Raw genomic sequence first — 21271 nt, forward strand, 5'->3', positions numbered from 1 at the left:
TAATACAGTGAGCTGAATTGCATTGGTAAAGAGTAAATCAGTGCAGGATCAAATCTGGAAACTCTGCATGTACTAAAGTCATTAAAAGCATCTAAAATATAAAGCTAAATTAATGTTAAATGGTCTGTAAGAACTGACTAAGGAAATATGAACAAATAACAATCCCTATCTATGTGCGGGTATGAGCCAAGGAAGGCTGCGGTGATGAGAGCAGGTAGCAGTGACATGCATCCTCTTGCTGACCATCAACACAGGGGCACCCCGGAGCTATATGCTTACTTTCCTGCATAATTCCCTGTACACTTTTGATTTGGTACCAAGTTCAGCTCCAAAGCCATCTATAAATTCAGGGATGGCACCATCTTGTTGACTGAATAACTGGAAATGATGAGTCAGAAGAAAGGATGGAGATCAAGAACCTGGTTTTAGATGGTGCCAGATCAACAACCTTGCACTCATTGAGCTTAGTCTTGATTTCAGGAAGCAGAGACCAAGGGACAACACATTTGGGATGGAGGAGGAGAGAGTGTGGACCTTCGTTCCAGTGAGTCCACATGTTGGAGAACCTCTCCTGGAGCCAGCACATTGAGACAATCATGAAGAAGGTATACCAACGCCTTTACATTCTAAGAAGATTTGGCACATTGTTGAATAGTCTACAGGTGCACTGTGGAAAGTATACTAACTGGTTGCATCGCGGCAGAGTTTGATAATTCAAGACTGAAGAAATTAGAAAGCGTAGCCACGTCCATCATGGCTCCAACCTCCCATCCAATCAGGAGATGCTTCAAGAAGGCAGTCGACATCATAGAGGACCCCCATCATGGCTCCAACCTCCCATCCAATCAGGAGATGCTTCAAGAAGGCAGTCAACATCATAGAGGACTCCCATCATGGCTCCAACCTCCCATCCAATCAGGAGATGCTTCAAGAAGACAGTCAACATCATAGAGGAAGCCCATCATGGCTCCAACCTCCCATCCAATCAGGAGATGCTTCAAGAAGGCAGTCAACATCATAGAGGACCCCCATCATGGCTCCAACCTCCCATCCAATCAGGAGATGCTTCAAGAAGGCAGTCAACATCATAGAGGACCCCCATTACCCAGTTACTACCCTTTGGGAAGGAGGTACAGATGCCTGTAGTCCAGCACCTTTTTTTCCCAAATGGCTACATAAGGCTCTTGAACCTCCCCTTCCTGCAGAAATCAAAAACTACTCCAGGACTTCAAAGACTTGTCAGCAAGAATGAATTGCATCCTTTTCTTGCATTACTGTAACTATGGCTATTTATTATCTATCTTTTATTTTTTTTATCTCTTTCTGAACTCTAATTTAATGTGTACTTTTTCAGTTTTTATTTTACAAAGTAGCAGTGTGCCTGCAGCAAGTAAGAATTTCTGTGTGCACGTATATTGTAGTTCCGTGCATCTCCATAAATGTATTGTCAAGTGACAGCATTGTTGAGGCTACATGTTCTCACAGGAGTAGAGGAAAATGCAAACAGGGCTAGAAACTTCAGGCACATTGTGTAGTATCGGTTGCTAAGGAACTGGATATCTGGCAATCTTTGGAAGAATGGTACTAGCCAGAGGAGGTGCTCTTCAATCTGTAAAGGTGTGTTTAAGTCTGTCCGAGAATGACCAGTGTAACCCATCTGATTAGAATCTAAGTATCCTTTAAAATTAAACACAGCAGAAGCCTCTCGTTCTCTCAACCTCTTTTTAAAATTTTGAATGTTTTCATTCTATTATTTTGTAATTCTCTTTGTCTGTCTTTGATTCCTCTCTCTCTCTCCCTCAGTTTCTCTCTCCTGCTCTCTCAATTTCTCTCTATTTCAAAGCCATTTGAGGTTCCTCTGTTGCAATGTACAGGTTTCAATGGGAGAAGTAGCAACAGCTGTGGCAAACCATTTCTTTCAATAAGATGTTGTTAATTATAGTTCTTGCTCATCCAGAAGAACAATTAATAGCTTCCTGAGTGTAATAGCAGATTGTTGGAGATTGAAGATTTATTCCTCTTTGAAGAGAGATTTATCCCACGATTCATGTTCTTCAAACTTTAATTCATTTGTTTGCTTGTCATTTACACCAGGCTGTTCAGATCCCACCAAGTGAATTCAGGAGATTAAAGATTGCCCCCACAATTAAACTGCTCTATCGAGGGGGCAACACTACGAAACACTGAAATGTTAGCAAAATGAGATGATAAGGAGGAATAAACATAAGGATAAACATAAGCTTGAGGAACAACATATTATATGCCTTCTGGAGAGATGTAAAGGCAATGGCATGAACATTGAATTCCCCCTATTTTTGTTCATCCCTCCACCCCCCCCCCCACCTCTTCCTCCAGTGTTGCCCTCTCTCCATTACCTGCTCCCATTTTCACTTTTCTCTCAAACCGCTCCCCCTGCCACTCCCACTGGTGTCTCGGTCTCTTCCCCTCCCACTCTCTCCACCTCTTGCTCTTTCTCGATCCAGTACTCTGTCACCTCTTGCCCCCTTTCACTCTTTTCCTATTATACCCTCCCCTTGCCATTTTAGACTTGGTAAAAGGTTCCATCCCAAAACATTGACTGACCATTTCGACCCATGCTTGCTGCCTGGCTCTTTAAGTCCCACCAGCCCCGGACCATTGTTGTACTGTTGTACATCTTGCAATCTTCCAGTAGGTGATGCAGATAAGCTTCTGTCAGATCTGCAGCACACTGACATCAATGGATTTGTGTGGTCCAGCAGGAAACAATTTATTTCTTAATTTTTAATCTAAACTTATTGCTTCAGAGAACTGATGCAGTGGGCTAACCTGTTGTCCTGTTGCCTAATACAGCTTGTGACTGTTGGAAAGCCTGGTGTTGGCGTGGAAGTGACCTTTGGCTTGAGTGTTGATCTGTGAAGGATCATGATACTGAGTGACGGTGGAAACAGCTCTTTCTCATCTGTGCCAACTGATGATGCATCTGTGGTGGAAGTAAGGCTGGAGGGCTTGCAGTGCCCCACTGTCCACTAGATGGAGTATTTTCAGGCACTTTCCTCCTTGACTGATAAGAGATCTGATAAGAGTCCAATCTTGGAAATAAAATTCCCTTCCATAGTGATTCCCTTCCACTATGACTTTCTCTACAATCAACAAAAATATCAGATGGTGTGTGATGTGTGAGTGAATGAATGGTGCTAAGGTCATTCTGTTGATTCCACGAATAAACCTGGTGATCTTCTGCAAACCAAAGGGGCACGTAGTGTGCTTGGTTATGAGCTGTAAAACCCTTCCCTCCAAACCACGCTTGTCAGTTCCAGTCCCATTCTAGAGACCCAAGCACGCTAACCAGGCTAATCCAGAGGGCTGCACTGAGGGTGTGTGGGGTAAGGATTTCTCCTGGGTTATTTGTTCAAAGAAACTGAACTTTAGGAGCAGAGATAATTGCCCAATTTTATTCCGAGCTTTGCTCGTGGCCCAAGGAGAAAGTTTCACCTTCCTCCCTTCTAAATGAGGCATTAATATCAGAACCCAGGGGTCTTCAAGGTTTGGTATCTTGACAAATTTTCAGTTCACACCAGTAATAATAATTGGTTATACAGCATGAAAACAGGCCATTCTGCCCAACTTCTCCATGCCAACAAAGCAAGCCCCATTTACCCACATCAGCCCTATCTACATACTTGTTTAAAAGTCTTGTAATTGAACCCAGCTCCACGACTTCCTCTAGCAGCTCGTTCCAAGGTGAGTGGAGGAATGCTTAGAAGAGACATCAGAGGGTAGTGGGTGCCTGGTATGCATTGCTGGGGATGGTGGTGGAGGCTGGTACAATGGAGACATTTAAAAGACTCTTAGATAGAAAAAATAGAGGGTTAAGGGCGGAGGATGGGAAGGGTGAGATTGATGGTGGAATAGGTCTATATCGGTTGTCACAGGCGAAGGGCCTGTAACTGTGTTGTACTTTTTTATCCCCAAAAATATACTTTATTCACAATAAATTATTTACAAACAAGAAAACCATTCAAGACTTTTTTACATTCATGTCAGTCATATCTATACATTCTCATCAATGGACATTGTTACATTTGTTCTCTCAATACCACCCATGTGGCACCTTTGTTGTAATTTCTCCCCTCCCCCACCCCACCACTTGTTATTTGAGGGGTTTCCCCTCAGTCTCAGCCCCTCAGTGCCCTTTAGGACTTTAGGACTATGGTGGTTCCTCACGCTGCACCACGCCTCAGGGCCAGTCAACACCTCTGTGTGCTGCAAGACCAACAGGTTTCAGGCAGACCAAAATTCGCCTATCAGCGAGTTGATGATCTTCCAGCATCCCTGGAAATGGCCCGTAGATTAGAGTGTCACAGTGCTGCTGGGGATGGACCGCCACAAGACCCCTGCATCCTTCTTCATGCATTCTGAGTGAATCTGCATTCAGCATAGAGTGGGCAACAGTCTCCACTCCACCGCAGTAATCACGAGGACAGCGGGTGTGTAGGGCGATCTTCCGGTTGTGCAGGAAGGATCTGACTGGGAGGGTTCCTCTCATGGCCAGCTCGGCTTGCTTGTGAGCCCTGGCGATGACCTGTGTTGGACTGTTCCATGTTCTAAGTATTCACAACTTTCTGTGCAGAAAACGTTACCCCTCAGGTCCCTTTCAAGCTTTCCTCTCTCACCTTAAATCTATGCCTTCAACTCAATTTAATATCAGAAAATTTCAGCAAAATGTGCATTCCGCAAGCTGTGATTTGTTGAACCAGCTTGAATGTACAGGTGTCAACATTGATCCCACGGTGATCTGTATGCAGATGAACAAGCTTGTTAACAGTGAGAAGTCAGCCCCTGGCTGGAATTTCCGATTAATTAATGCTCCTTTCTTCATTGCAGGCTTGTCATGGGTGCGCGACCGGATCCAGTTGTGACTGCAGTGGTGTGAAAGGCGAAAAGGTGCGTTTTCAGAGCCCGCGCTTCTGTTCTACCAAAATCAAACTATCTTGAAGGAGATTCCTCAGGAGAAAACTTTTTGACTTGATTCCACTTCTTCCTGCCACATGAATGATTCCAACAAAGTAGGAAGAGAGAGGAACATGATGGCGGGAATTTCTGGGTATTTGATTGGGAACCTCCAGCGGCAAACCATATTGTCCACTGGAACTCAAATTTCCCCAATCAATGCTGCCTACCGCCCCAGGAAAGCTGCCCAGTATATTAAAGGGCCTGTCCCACCCAGTCACTCTGCTCTCCCCTTCTGTCAGGCAGAAGATGCATGAGCTTGAAACACGAGCCTCCAGATTCAAGGACAGTTTATTTCTTGCTGTTATCAGGCTCTTGAATGGACCTCTCAGTGGTAAAAGATGATGCCCCTGAATTATTTAACTGCACTTTGTCCCAGTAGCACTATACCCTGCCCCTTTTCGACTTATGGTCACGCTGCAACTTGAACTTTTGTTTTACTATTGCACGACCTGATGTACTTCAGTGTTGGCTGACCTATTTGAATAGCACACAAAACCATGCACATAACCATAAACAATTTGACTCACTACAATTGATCACTGATTGAAGGTCCCAAGCACCATCTCTTCTGTTGTGGAGCTGTGAGTGAGTTTGACCTTGGGAAACATGACGATGAAGCCCACCCATGGTTCTCATAGGGGTCCATTACCACAACCTTATGTGGCACGCAAACCCCTCAGTGTCAGGTGCCCAGGTGAGGCTTCTGTGCACCTGAAGACCTTTCCTTGCATGATTTTCCCATGGGTGTGGGACTGGTACCTGCAGCAAGGTAGCACTGTTGTGCAGGGAGCATGAGGACAAAGGAGTAGTGGAGAGCATTGGCCATGGATGAGTGGTGGGAGGCCAATGTTGAACTGGAGTCTGGAGATTTGTTGAGCAGGGCTGTTCGGGGCGGAGGGGTGGTGTCGGATTGCTAATTGGTGGGGGGGAGATGTATGACTCATGACGGTGGGGACGGGCTAGGGTGAGGCACAGGAATGAGATGGGGGAGTAATCAGTGTGGGGACTTGGGACTGCAAAGAAGAAGTATTTAGGTTGAAAAGTCTTTGTGCAACATGAGCCCCTTGAAGACCACTTACCCCATGTAGGGTCTATGCCTTCCACACACGTGGATCAAACTCTTGGAGGTGATGTTGTAATGGCTTAACTTGAGTTTGGATGCCACTGTTTACGTGCGGATCTAACCATTGGACACACAAAGGACCCAGAAGAAAAAGAAAATCACAGACTCTGCTTGACTCACAACTGGCCCCAGAATGTAGCGATTCTTTTGCTGAAATTGAATGATTCCTCACACGTAAACGTGGTGCCCGGTCGTTTGCAGTGCTGTTACAGCACCGTCAACCCGGATTAGAATCTGGCACTGTCTGGAATGAGTTTGTACCATCTCCCTGTGTCTGCGTGGGTTTCCCCCGGGGCTCTGGTTTCCTCCCAGCCTCCAAATTGTATGGAGTTGTAGGTTAATTTGGGTGCAATTGGACAACACCGGTTTCAGTGGCTGGAATCAGCTTCTTCCGTGCTGTAATTTAAAAAAATCCTATCTCCCAGTCCCAAACTTGCCCCACACTGTGTAGAGTTCAGCCACTTTATAAATGGAACTTTGTCTATCTGTTCAGAAAATCTCTGCAGCTCATCTGGGTGGAAACTGCATTAACTCTCGTGTTCAGACAAGTTGCTGCAGTGTCTATAGATTCCACAAGGTGGCGCTATTACAACAGTACTCAGCATAAACACCTACTGACTGAAGAATTATTTCTGGAAGAGGTGAATTTTTTCTTTGCAAAGGAATTTTATCGAAACCCTAATTGTTACGTGTTCCACAAAGGTCACAAAAGTGGTTCTGGGTCTTCCACGTACATGGTGCAGTGGTGTCTGGAGAGCCACAGCCATGTACAGTGACATGTTGGACATGTTTGGAAGTCACCCATACAGAACCTTGATAAAGGGGTCAGGCCCGAAACGTTGCTTCCTATGGACGCTGCGGGACCAGCTGTGTTTCTCCAGAACGTTTCTGTATTTACCGATACAAAACCAGTCTTATGGCACATGCAGTGACAGCTTCACTGCAGTTTACCAGATTAGAGATCAGGAGCCATTTGCCACCCATCTACAGGTGCATCCATTGTAAGTTCTCCATCTGCCCCGCACTGATGGGTTTACAGGCAGTTACAGTCCCTTCCAGCCCACATGCCCACGCCATCCAAATACACCATTGTGACCAAATGACTGACCCTGTACCCCTGGAGCACCTGGAGGAATCCCATGCAGGTTGTAGAGAGAAGGTACAAACTCCTTACAGACAGCAACAGATTTGAACCCGCGTCGCTCTCGTTGTAATAGCGTTGTGCTAACTGCTATACTTACTGTCCTACCTATCATGCACCCCTCTCCCCAAAGATCTCTACTCAGGATGGTAACTGAGATCTGGTTTCGGACACATAGAGGAATTCGGACCAAGATAGCAAGTGATACTTGTAGAATTGGCCTTTTGAGCTTCAGATTCTATTGTGAAATAAGTGTGTGTTGTTTATGCTGAAGGTGTTATTTTTAATGTTTGCACAGGGTGCAAGAGGCCTGCCTGGATTGGAAGGTCAGATAGGACTGCCTGGTTTCCCAGGCCCTGAAGGTCCTCCTGGAGCAAGAGGAATCAAGGTAGGAGGGAATCTGTGGTCTCCTCATCCCCTCAGCGATCAGGAGGGTCCAATTTAAAGGCCTCATTTATTAAAAACTGAACTCAAACTTCCAAATGAAACCATTTTTAAAAACACAGACTGATCTGCCGACCCCATGTAAGTATATCACAAAACAGGTTATGATCTAGAGGTGCTTGCTGCCTGCAGGGGAAGTAGACACAGAGAACAGTTCTCACTGGACGAAAGGAAAGGGGTAAATAGATTCTGGGCTGTGTGAATAAGCAAAATTTACAGACAAGCTCTACCAAAGAGACAGCGCAATTCGTTTGGCGAGAGATATTTGAAGAGGAAAATGTTTTTTGGGTTCTTCAAGAAATATTTTACCCCTGCCACTTGTTTTGAACTGTTGTTCTTTGCTTCCCATTCTACTCTGGTGGATTGGTGTTGGCTACTGGCTGCTCTCTCGGTCCTTGCAGTCACACGGCAGGTACCAAGTGTCACTCTTCTAATCCCGACCTGACCTCCAGAGTCGGCGTCGCTCTGTGGCATTTGGGGATACTGATCCAGTTGCATTGTCCCAACCAGGCTGCGATCAGAGAATTTGGCAGAGAAAAGAAGATCACATGTGACAAATGTGATTTGGTCTCCGGGGCATCAAGCCATTGGAAATCATCGGACTCTCAATCTAAAGGCTTGGAGTTTGGAAGAAACCAAATGAGAACATCGAGACATAGAAGGTTCTAAGTAGTCTTTAGAATAGATGCTGTTGAGAGTTTGTCTCAGAATAAAATGTTGACCCCAAAAGATGAGGAGGACTTTCTTCTTTTAGAAGGTTGAGAATATTTTGTTTTTTTTAAATTTTTTATTTTTCACACCATAAATCACATTAACCATGATACACACTTTTTCCTTTTCACACATATACAGTGACATTTTCTCCCCCCCACCTCCCTCCTCCCAACCCATCCCCCCCACCACCCCCCCTCCCGTCCATTTAAGGTATACAATCTAGGATACATTAAACCAGTCAGACAATGTTGTCACTCAACAAAAATACACCAGAAATTCTACTGAGTCCATTCTTTTCATTTCCTTCTCCTTCCATCAACTTAGGTAATGATTGTCCCCGGTAGGTTTTCGCTATTGTATTTAATGTAAGGCTCCCATATTTGTTCGAATATTTCAATACTATTTCTTAAACTATATGTTATTTTTTCTAATGGAATACATTTATTCATTTCTATATACCATTGTTGTATTTCCAATTATCTTCCAATTTCCAGGTTGACATAATACATTTTTTTGCTACGGCTAGAGCTATCTTAACAAATCTTTTTTGTGCGAGAATATTTTGTTGATGCATTTACTTCAGTCTCTGCATCAAAATTAGATTGCAATGATTAAATCTACACAAGGTTAAGATAGATTAGTGGTTCTCAACCTTTTTCTTTCCCCTCACATCCCACTTTAAGTATTCCCTATGCCATCGGTGTTCTGTGATTAGTAAGGGATTGCTTAAGGTGGGTGGAAAGAAAAAGTTTGAAAACCACTGTTGTAATCGTCCCTAATTGACTCATTATGTGGACGGTTTCATAACTCCAAAGGAAATGGGCCAATGACAATTTTTCTCAAGCAAAATATTTCAGTAACAATTGGGTCAAGAGCAGTGATTCTCAACCTTCCCTTTCCACTCACATCCCACTGCTTAAGGTGGGATGTGAGTGGAAAGAAAAAATGCTGAGAATGACAGAGATAGATGTTCAGGGATCAAATGTTTTGGGGATCAGGCAGGAAGATTATTGAAAGGAAGAAGCAAGCTCGTGAGTGCATGTTGCCTGCTTCTGTTCCTCAAGCTTCATGTTGAAATGTTGGAGATGAAAGGGTTCTCATCTTCTTTCCTTTCTTCGCAGGGTGACACCGGACATCCCGGATTTCCAGGCCCAAAAGGAATAAGAGTAAGTGGATGGGGGCAATGGCTGAGTGGTGCAGGTTTAAAGATGCCAGCGAGGCAGTGGCTAAGGTTCAGAGTGGTGGCGGGAGGAGCCTCCAGAACTGGTGCTGTCTCACTAGCCATCGTATGCACACTTCTTGTCGGGATGGGTGCTGAGAAGACAACTCTGCTAATGAGGAGTCGACTGTTCACCACCTACTTGATGCTCCCGCATTCAATGATTCCCTGTGCGTGGCTGAGGTGATGTACTCAGTTTCCTATGATACAGGAAGGACAAGCCAACTCTTCTTGCTCCTATTATAACAGGACAGCAGAGATGATTCATGGCTGAATCCTTTGCAGACCCATTTGATGAAGCACTTGACTCACAATTCAGGCTAAGTGTGCAGCTCATTGAAATTCCATCCCCTGATGTGACAGGTCAGGCTTACCACCTGGTAATTGCCTGTTGGGTTGGGCAAGCTCCACTGCTCCTAATTCCCCTTCCCTGCTTGGTCTGGTTATGCAAAGGATCAAGGAAATATCTGTTGAAAACCTGGGGGGGATGAAACAGTGCAGGGGACAAGAGTCCAGATGGTATAGTGGATTACTGGCATGTTGGGGGCAGCGATCATGCTTCTTTCAACCTTGGCTGGGAATGGAAGGGCAGTGTGACAGGAAAGTTCTCTGCCATCTGCGGCACAGTATAGATCTTGATGACTGCAGAGTTCTGGTGGACACTGACTATCTGGCTTTCCCATAGATGGGCTGTGTGTGAACTCTCTGGTCTCAGTGCTGGAGATGCTCTTCACATGAAGTGGTGTGCAACTACTGCAAATAGCTGGTGTCTTCTCCATTGTGAAGGGCCGGTGTAAGCTGGTAGCACCCATAGAATGCATTGAGAGTGGGGCAGTTCGGAAAAGTTGGGTCTCCCCCCAGGTGGCAGCTGATGTGAGCATGTGAGTGGCTGGCAGGGAAATGGTTGTATCCTCTTTGCGAAGGGCTTCTATGAATCAGTAGGGTCCCAAGTGAAGAACTGGTGCAAACTGGCACCGTACTAGTTGTTAAGGGCTGGTGTGACATGGTGAGAGTTCAATGCACCGAGCAAAGATTAGTATTGACTCCAAGCAATGTGACTAAGTTTGTATCAACATGTCTAACAGTTCAGGAGACTTTGTTTTCCTTCTGGCAAAGTTGCTGCACTTGGTGACATGATGAGTTAGTTATATGTTGATCACTGCACCCTTGCTGATTATGTTGTTCTAGCACCATGGTTCTCAACTTTATACCACCTTAATAATCCCTTACTAACCACAGAGCACCTATGGCATTAGATGAAGCTATTAGGTGCTCTGGTTAATAAGGGATTACTTAAGGTGGTATGTGAGTGGGGGGGAAAAAAAAGTTGAGAACCACTGGTCCAGCATCAGGGCATCAAGTTTGCTTTGGCTCTTTGAACCTTGTCTTGTTTCCTGTTGTTTGACAGGGTCCGCCTGGAATTCCAGGATTCCCCGGCACCCCTGGTGTACCAGTAAGTACTAATTGTCTTATCACTGTTCCCCAGAAACACTTATCAGGAGTCTCCTCCAACTCTGATAATGTGTTTTCACATTGATTAGAAAACAAATATCTTTTTGTTTCCCCCACACACAATTAAACTCAATCCATTCGATTATTACGCATGGAAGCAATCAATAATGAAAACATTAATTTGTGCATGGTTACTCTTCATGTATAAAAGCCTTTTGATGTCTCTTTATCCTCAAGAATAATATTTTAGTGTGAATTTTGGAGTTTTAAAGTTTTCTTGAGAAAATTATTAATATTAAAAAAAATGAAAATATGTATTTTTTAACTTGTCATCATAATGTCTATGGTTCTCAACCATAGTGGAAGGATTGGAACCAATGAGTTTTCCTGGGTAGGGGGGTACCAGAGTGGACGTAATGGTTTGATGGTTTGCCCCTGTGCTTGGCAATAAACCATTGGTTCTCAACCATGTTTTTACATTCACATACCATGTTAAGTAATGCCTTACTAACTACTGAACACCCATGCCATAGGATGTCATATCCCTCCAATGGGTAACCTGTTTGGTTGGCTCTGCCCATTCTTTGACCCCACTCCTCTTCAGGGAGACTTCCCCTTTTTTTTTGGCAATGCTGACAGGCCACTTGTAGGGCATTATGTTTCATTGGATGACTACCACAGCACTTCAAGACAGGGTCCTCCACTAGGTTGGTGCCATTCCTTCCACTGGGTGGCTGACGCTACCCTCTCCTGGCCGACTGCAATATTCCAGTGGGTGATTCCACCCCTCTGCATGTGCATGCTTATCCCATGGTCCCATAGAGACATAAAGCACAGAAATAGGCCCGTTGGCCCACCACACCATGCTGCCCACCAATTGCCCATCTATACTAATTTCATTCTCCAACATTTGGCCTTTTTATGCCTTGGCAATTCAAGTGGCTGCGTAGGTACTTCCAAAATGTCGTGAGAGAACTTCCCTCTATTTTGGAAAAATAATTGTTCAAATGCTGTCTGTCAATGGGAAAAAAAAATCCACTAAAATAGTAAGAAATAATCCATTTACCTTTGTTTATTGCCTCTTAAATTTAACACATCGTATTTACATTTTGTAGGGACTGCCAGGTCAGGATGGTCCGATCGGTCCTCCAGGTATACCGGGCTGCAACGGAACCAAGGTCTGTCCATCCCAGCCATCTTTTCCTTCCCTTTTTTTTATATGCAAATTTTTGGGCACATTTTCCAACATGCTGGCATCTTTCTCGTACACATAGGGAGAACGAGGATACCCAGGAAGCTCTGGCCTCTCAGGGTCACAAGGTCCTCCGGTAAGTGAACCAGAGAGTTTCCCTGCATGAACCCAAAGAGTGCCTTGATCCCATTAACCCCCGTTGCATAAGAATATTGAACTGACGTGATTCTGTTACTCAGAGTATGACGTGGCAAAGATACTGTTACACGATCAAACCAGCAACCACAAAGAAGGCCTATCACACAGGGGTAAAGATGAAGAATTACTTTATTAACAAAACATCACCTTCAAACTTTAATTCAAAATCCCCCCTTTTATAACAATGCCCACTGGTTACTATGCAAATTTCTATAACAGTATAAAACTAATGAATTCCCCAGCCTAAATATAACATACGTAATTAAAGTCTAAGTTATATTTCCAACCAGCCCACAGAAAATCTTAGGCTCACAAAACTTCAATCTCAACCGAAGCAAAGATCATAAACAAAATTCAGTTTATTTGTTAAACTGAAGCCAAAAGATCTTTGAAAGAGAGAGAGAGCACAAAATTCGAAGTTGTCTTCTTGTGTTGCTTACAGAGAGAGGAACCAAGGCTTGATCCTTGCACCTGCCTTCAGAATGTTCCTCCCTTTTAAAATGCCCAACATTCTAAGCTGTCTTCCAGATAATGACTCATGCTCTGGGCCTCCCTCCACTCCACAGCACCACTCAGTGGTGGTTTGTCTTCTAAGTCCAGAAATTTTTAGATCATTTTCTGCACATGCCCAGTCTGTCTCCCACTCTCTCAGCAATCGACCTTCACCTTGGCTCTTAAAGGCAAACTGTCACTTTCCAACACAAAACCACACAACACATATACCAATACACAACACAGAACTCTGTAACAATACTGAAAGGTTTGTTGGATTCCATATAACTTTCCCTGTAGAAATTAAGCTCCAGTTTTCCAAGACATTCGTTTCCTCTCAATTTTTTTTGTGGAACCTATCCTTCTCCTCAGAATCCTGCTGTCAGTTCTCTTCCCTACTTCCAAGGCACTAGCCTCTGCCAGGGATCTTGGCTGCAAAATGCATAGAAAATACACTTCAGTCAGGTATCACTTGCCTGGCTTTGGAATGCCTCCACCTGACGTCCCCAAGATGGAGGTGGAAGAATGGTGGGGCAGCAAACTTCAACCCATCGCTACTGCCAAAGTCAGCCTGCAGGGTAGTGTTCTCGCCATCTTGTCGTGTCCCCCAGTGTAGTTCCATTAATCAGTAACAGTCTGCCTATTCCAGCGCCTAAATCATGAGTAAAAAAACAAAATGAAAGGCACTTGAGAACCCACTGCTGATTCCTTAGGGAGCAATATTACTCAGATCCCACTTTTCACATCCATTTCCTCTCACCTTGTGTTTAATAAGCTTTAAGTTTCCATCAATGGCTAATGTACGTTCACTCTGCATCCAAGAGATAACCAGCTTTTAATTTAAATTCATTATCATCTGACTGAACATATACAACCAGTCGATGTAGTGTTTCTCCAGACCATGGTCCACACAAATACACACTCAATACGCAGCAAGTAGTGATCAAATATATACATAAAGATATAATTTTATATAATTATTTTGGAATGGTTTACTCGGTAACAGGACACTGTTAATAGAGAGCTGTAGGAAATATTTATGCAAGTTGTTTAATTGAGGGACTGAATGAAGCACTTTTCAGTCTTATGGTCTCGGAGTTTATCTTGAATCTTCCAATGAGGAATACCATTTCAAGGCACTGTAAGGAAATGGAGGAATCATTCTGTTGACACATTTCAATGTTGCACTAATCTCATAGTGGTTCTGGGAATTGGAGTTCCAGTCTGTTACTTCAAGCCCTTGACAGGAACAGGGCATCTCTCTGCTCTTCCCAATTCGTACAACAAAGGCTTGAATAGAAAGTGGGTCTGTGCCTTTGTGGGGGGATTTGCCACTGGTAGAAGTGATGAAACTCCAGGCCAAAATATTGCAAACACTCAGCTGGTCAGGGAGCCTCTGAGGGGGGAGAGAGAGAGACAGAGCTAATGGTTCATGTCGATCACCTTTCACCATTTCTGATGGCAGCTCATTGGGCCTGAGGCATTAAATCTGTTTCTCTCTCATTATTTGCATGAGCATGAGATTTCTGATTTTTTTTTTAATGCATTTTATTTTCCCCTTCTAAATGTACTTCCTTCATCTGTGGAGATGAGGTCACTTGAAGTCTCTTTCAGCATTCACAGTGTCTCTTGGGAAATAGAAGTGCCTCAACTGATAGACTACTAGGGTGGGATGGTTGGTGTAGTGGTTAGTGCATCACCTTTACAGGGCCAGCAATTGGGACTGGGATTTGAATCCCGCACTGTCTGCAAGGAATTTGTACATTCTCCCTGTGACAGTGTGGGTTTTCCCTGGTTTCCGCCCACTTTCGAAACATACCGGGGGATGTAGGCTGATTGGGTATAAATTGGGTGGCACAGACTCGTGGGCCAAAATGGCCTGTTATCTTTGCTGTATGTCTAAATTTTTGCAGGCGAAGATTTTGCAGGCAAAATCTTCGCTAGGATTCTACTAAATAGAATAATACCTAGTGTCGCTGAGAATATTCTCCCAGAATCACAGTGCGGCTTTCGCGCAAACAGAGGAACCACTGACATGGTCTTTGCCCTCAGACAGCTCCAAGAAAAGTGCAGAGAACAAAACAAAGGACTCTACATCACCTTTGTTGACCTCACCAAAGCCTTCGACACCGTGAGCAGGAAAGGGCTTTGGCAAATACTAGAGCGCATCGGATGTCCCCCAAAGTTCCTCAACATGATTATCCAACTGCACGAAAACCAACAAGGTCGGGTCAGATACAGCAATGAGCTCTCTGAACCCTTCTCCATTAACAAAGGCGTGAAGCAAGGCTGTGTTCTCGCACCAACCCTCTTTTCAATCTTCTTCAGCATGATGCTGAACCAAGCCATGAAAGACCCCAACAATGAAGACGCTGTTTACATCCGGTACCGCACGGATGGCAGTCTCTTCAATCTGAGGCGCCTGCAAGCTCACACCAAGACACAAGAGAAACTTGTCCGTGAACTACTCTTTGCAGACGATGCCGCTTTAGTTGCCCATTCAGAGCCAGCTCTTCAGCGCTTGACGTCCTGCTTTGCGGAAACTGCCAAAATGTTTGGCCTGGAAGTCAGCCTGAAGAAAACTGAGGTCCTCCATCAGCCAGCTCCCCACCATGACTACCAGCCCCCCCACATCTCCATCGGGCACACAAAACTCAAAACGGTCAACCAGTTTACCTATCTCGGCTGCACCATTTCATCAGATGCAAGGATCGACAATGAGATAGACAACAGACTCGCCAAGGCAAATAGCGCCTTTGGAAGACTACACAAAAGAGTCTGGAAAAACAACCAACTGAAAAACCTCACAAAGATAAGCGTATACAGAGCCGTTGTCATACCCACACTCCTGTTCGGCTCCGAATCATGGGTCCTCTACCGGCACCACCTACGGCTCCTAGAACGCTTCCACCAGCGTTGTCTCCGCTCCATCCTCAACATCCATTGGAGCGCTCACACCCCTAACGTCGAGGTACTCGAGATGGCAGAGGTCGACAGCATCGAGTCCACGCTGCTGAAGATCCAGCTGCGCTGGATGGGTCACGTCTCCAGAATGGAGGACCATCGCCTTCCCAAGATCGTATTATATGGTGAGCTCTCCACTGGCCACCGTGACAGAGGTGCACCAAAGAAAAGGTACAAGGACTGCCTAAAGAAATCTCTTGGTGCCTGCCACATTGACCACCGCCAGTGGGCTGATAACGCCTCAAACCGTGCATCTTGGCGCCTCACAGTTTGGCGGGCAGCAGCCTCCTTTGAAGAAGACCGCAGAGCCCACCTCACTGACAAAAGGCAAAGGAGGAAAAACCCAACACCCAACCCCAACCAACCAATTTTCCCTTGCAACCGCTGCAATCATGTCTGCCTGTCCCGCATCGGACTGGTCAGCCACAAACGAGCCTGCAGCTGACGTGGACTTTTTACCCCCTCCATAAATCTTCGTCCGCGAAGCCAAGCCAAAGAAAAGAATGTCTAAATTTTAAAACTCTGTCTTGCCTGTGGTCCCTCTATTTCCCACTTCCCTCAAAATAAGAAATTGGCCACTCTGTACTGTGAACATCTGCATGGTCAGACATTGTCCAAATGCTATTGTCCTGCATTGTCCTGTTTCAGTGGCTTAGCCAGCTGAATAGATGGGGATAAAAAGCAGCCATGTCTCAACTCCTGCTGGCTATCCAGTGCTCCCATAGTGAGTGTGTATGTGTCTGCATGTGCATGTGAATCCATGCACTTGTGTATGCATATGTGCAGTAAAACCTCTGGCATCTGGCACCTATGGGGATTGGTTGATGCTGGATAAGTGTATTTTCAGATTGCTTGGTTATGTGATTGGTGAGTTGTGCTAATTTTAAACTTGCATATTTTTTACTTATTTAGTTTCTCAATTTTTTTTGCTGGTTGCTTGAATTTCCTGATTTCAGGGCTTTTACTATGTACAAGTGGGCATGCCTCAATGTCTTTGCACTTGTCTATGTGCACAAGGCTTTGTGCAGGTGTGTGCTGTATATGCAGGGGTTTCAATTAAAGCTTGAAAGTGAAATCTTGCAGGGTGCCATACATTCATTCCAGGGAATTTCAGGCCAGTGGGACTCACCAAAGGCCCTTTCATGTAAAGAAAAAGCCCGACTTGAAGGTGGAGATTCTCTGCCCTTACGATGGGAGCCTTACTTTCTTGAATGCGCTGTAACCAGCTCCAAGGCGCCCATTGCAATCACTCTCAGGGAATGATAATCAGCAGCTGGTTAGGGGTGGGCCTGATGACTCCGACAGCTTGTGACCCATCTCCCAATTCACCCTTCTCATGACACCCTCAGGCAGGGGTGGTCATCAGGAGCCATCAGAGCAGGGGTGGTGGGCAGGAGCCGTCAGGGCAGGGGTGGTGGGCAGGAGCCGTCAGGGCAGGGGTGGTGGGCAGGAGCCGTCAGGGCAGGGGTGGTGGGCAGGAGCCATCAGGGCAGGGGTGGCAGGCAGGAGCTGTCAGGGCAGGGGTAGCTGGCAGGAGCTGTCAGCCAGCAGGGGCTGTCAGGGCAGGGCCGGTCGGCAGAATATGACCAATGAGGGCTGTGACAGTCTCACTGGGCCACTTTGGCCTTCGGGGGCCCTATCATCTGCTCAAAACACGGTAGAACAGTGGCCGTCTTTCCTACACATAATCCCCAATGCAGCTGGAACTGTTCTGGGAAACACAGAGCAGTCCCAGCCATGTAGGGGATTATGGGTAGGGAAGACGGCAATTGCTCTGCTATGTATTTATGATGGGTGGCACCAGTCGACCCGCCTCCATTGGATCTGGAGGGCGCTATGAGGCGTGAATGTGGCGCAGGAGTAGCCTTCTTGGGCTGCTCCACGAAAGGCAAGTTTTATGTTTTCGCTCCACCTTGTAGCCAGCCTCCAGGTGGAAGCCTGGCATGAAAGGACTTCAAGAGTCCTCATTTCTACCCTAACTTACCACCAGGGTCAAAGTACTGAAACATTTCCCAGGTGGCACTGTGAATGGGTCTAATACTTGTCTGTGAAGTCTGCAAATTCACAATGACAAGCAGAGCGGAGGGACAAAATGGGATGGGGAGGAGAACACGATAGATAAAGGCACAATATCTGCAGTTGGCAAATATCATCAGAATTCCATCTTGTTATTAAATTGGCAGCTGACAAAACCATTCAGTTTTACTCTTTTGAGAACTTTTTTTTCATTTTGCAGGGTCCTCCAGGCCTTCCAGGAATCAAGGTACGTCTGAAAGCCTCACAATATTAATTTCTCTCTTGTTAGTTTGTGCATTTGGATTCTAATTCATGTCAACCTCTTTATTTTTGCTCCATCTCAGGGTGACCCAGGTGAGGTGGTGACACCACCTTTTTCAATTCAGAAAGGAGATCCAGGACCACCAGGTTTGCCAGGACTACCAGTAAGTGTGTGTGTGTGTGTGTGTGTGTGTGTGTGTGTGTATGACATGTTCAAAGGATTGAGCAAAGATCAGTCAGTCATTCAGGCCCAATGTACTAAGTATTGATTTCTTGTGAAGGTAAATGTGTTACATATAGAGTGACTTACAGATCATTATGCAATGTTCTCAATTGTGGCATACTCTTTACTGACACAAAGGCAACTGGGTAAATATTAGAGCGTTGTCTGTAAATACTTTCATTTAGCAATACTTAGCTCCTCAAAGCATAGTTTGTGTGCAATTGATTCCTTGATTCAGAGGCTGATCTCCATGTGTAATGATAATTTGCCTCTGCATAACAGACATAGCAACAGTGAAGTGCACAGCCTTGAGTGGCAGGTCTGCATCAAACATTACAGGACATTACATGGTCTTGCAAGCACAGGGGCACAGTTAAGTTGGGCTGTGCTACCTCAAAGCTTCAGCAACCTAAGACCTCCGGTGCTGTCCTTGAGGAAGTTGCCCATTCTCATTGTGACCACATGGGCCTTCCCCATTCTCTAGTTTCTTCTCACATTGCAAAGGCATGCAATCTGATAGGTTAAATGGCCACTGTAAAGTGCCTTAAGTTTGTAGATGATATATAACCACTGACAACCCCCCTCCCCATTGAAACTGCCAAAGAAGAAGATTGCAATGAAAGACGAAAATGGTATCTATTTGAAACTGGCAAAGCACTTTAATTACGGTGGATGAAGATATCACGAGGGGCTCTATGATTATATGCAGCCTATCTTAATTTCTGCTTTACTCCTGCATCTGATTCCAGCTGTTCATTATCTACTCAGAGCAACTGGGACAGCATACAGTAGTCATTTGAGGCAAAGTCTAGCCAGTGTGATCAGTTTACAGCACCCACTGTGTTGCTAGAAATTGACATGGGTCTGTAACTGTTCCAGGTTGACTCTGTCCGAGATGCATCAAGGCTATTCCATCAAAAGTTTTGAACTTTAATTCATTTTTTAAAATGTTATTTATTAATCAAAATAAGTCAGACAATCAAAATCAAAATACAAGTAGATACATAATATTTGTCCCCGATAATCCCCCCCCACTTTTAATCTACCCCAAAAGAAAAAGAAAGAATAGATAGAAGAGGAGATCAACCTACGTAATAATCGTCAACTATCGCCATGGTTTGATGCAACCCCAATACCCGTGGGAAGAAAAATTATCACAAATTCAAACTCATATACCGGCGAACTTTAATTCTTTGACTGCAGGCAGCATCTCTTAATCTCTGTTTCATTCCTGCAATCTGCATCCATTCATTCCCTCATTTTGACTGCTTTAGGCGTGCATCACCCTTCTGTCTATCTCCAATGTTTACAAACTGTTAAAACAGAAGATGTCTTCCCCTATGCCTGATCCCTTCACCAAGGACCCACTCTTATCATGATAAATCAGATGCAATGTTACATTGCATTAGATCAGAGGGACCTGGACTTTGATAACAACCTTTACAAAATTGTACAGTCTCTAATATTACTGTTTTATTTTTTTGTAATATTTTATTTATCATTTGAAGTATATTTAACAATCAACAATCATTCCATATACAAAACATCAAGAGAACCCCTCCCCTCTATACATCCTATTAATCAGAAAACACAAAAAGATCATCCCACTGTCAGTGTGTACAGTAAAACATATGAAGACTCGATAATCCCACAGTGTTAAAATCTTTACAGAGGTCCACTGGCTAGCCAGTAGCGATCGTAACCCTGTATTGGTGCCAGTGAGGTACCTATGTGCTCTAAATAAGGCTGCCAGATTTTTAGGAAGGTGTTGTATCCCTTCCTGAGATTGTATGTGACCTTTTCAGGTGGGATACAGCTGATCGCCGAAGACCACCTCTCCATGAGGAGATGGGAGTCAGGAGACCATGTTACTGCTTTGCATTTCCTGGCCACGCATAAGGCAATTTAACCATAACCATATTATCATTTACGGAGCGGAAACAGACCATGTTGGCCTTTCGAGTCCGCACCGATTCACTGATTTTGTGCGCCCTCTTCAGGCATTGGTCCCGGTAGATCTTCATCAAAATTCAATTATCATGTTATAAAGTGCAATATTACACAAAATTCACTTCATTCAAACATAAAACAGAGATACATTAGCAGAAAATTAAATGAAGTGCTTCTGTCATTTTGTGTGAATTTAATTTGAGAACGAGTTAGTGATCGACCCACCGTGGTAAAATCCCCCAGAAGACAGAACTCTGGGTCTACTGGGAAGGTGACACCCGTGATCTTGGTTAAGATGTCACACAGGTCATCATACCAGAAGGGCCTCACCTTCACGCAAAGCCAGGTAGAATGTAAAAAGGAACTCACCTCTACACCATACCTAAAACACATCTCTGATAATTCAGGTCTATATTGGTGTAATTTCTCTGTGGATGGAGAAAATAATAATGGACCAATCTATACCTAACATTCATAGTCAAAGGTAAAGGTTCCATTATTGTCACCTCTATACCAGGCAGTGATGCAGCCAGAATGCTCTCCAAGGTACACCTGTAGAAATTTATTCCATTATTCTTTAACTTTGTCTACCATAAGAAAGACACAGAGTCACCACTTTGTCAAGTGCCCCTCACAGATGAGGCCCTATGTACTAATATTACTGTTTTAAATAATAAGTTGAGGACATAAATACAAAGTTAACAAGACTTTGTTTTTCTCTATAGGGACCTCAAGGAGCATTTGGGCCACAAGGATCACCAGGCCCAATGGGTTCTCCAGGTCAACCGGTACGTTGATGGTGTTCACTTCTCACAATTTCATCCACAGAACCAGTGTCAATGGCATCAGTGGGGACTTTGGAGAATTGTACTCTTCTGGGTTTTGGA

General features: G+C 44.6%; 1 protein-coding gene across 5 annotated transcripts in view; it reads left to right on the top strand.

Annotated features, from left to right (window-relative positions):
- The window catches only part of col4a5 (collagen, type IV, alpha 5 (Alport syndrome)), a 198393-nt gene that overhangs the window by 71676 nt on the left and 105446 nt on the right, over positions 1-21271 (top strand). For 4 of the 5 annotated variants that reach the window (XM_069892754.1, XM_069892752.1, XM_069892751.1 and 1 more), the window contains 9 exons: positions 4867-4926; positions 7558-7647; positions 9539-9583; positions 11045-11089; positions 12204-12266; positions 12363-12416; positions 18171-18197; positions 18295-18375; positions 21110-21172. In XM_069892754.1, coding sequence (XP_069748855.1) covers positions 4867-4926; positions 7558-7647; positions 9539-9583; positions 11045-11089; positions 12204-12266; positions 12363-12416; positions 18171-18197; positions 18295-18375; positions 21110-21172 — 528 coding nt within the window. Of the gene's footprint in view, positions 1-1411; positions 1618-4866; positions 4927-7557; positions 7648-9538; positions 9584-11044; positions 11090-12203; positions 12267-12362; positions 12417-18170; positions 18198-18294; positions 18376-21109; positions 21173-21271 lie in introns of those variants that run through there. The other variant, XM_069892755.1, reaches the window with a different exon arrangement.

Source organism: Narcine bancroftii, chromosome 8, assembly GCF_036971445.1.
Source record: "Narcine bancroftii isolate sNarBan1 chromosome 8, sNarBan1.hap1, whole genome shotgun sequence".
In the NCBI taxonomy this organism is placed as follows: Eukaryota; Metazoa; Chordata; class Chondrichthyes; order Torpediniformes; family Narcinidae; genus Narcine; species Narcine bancroftii.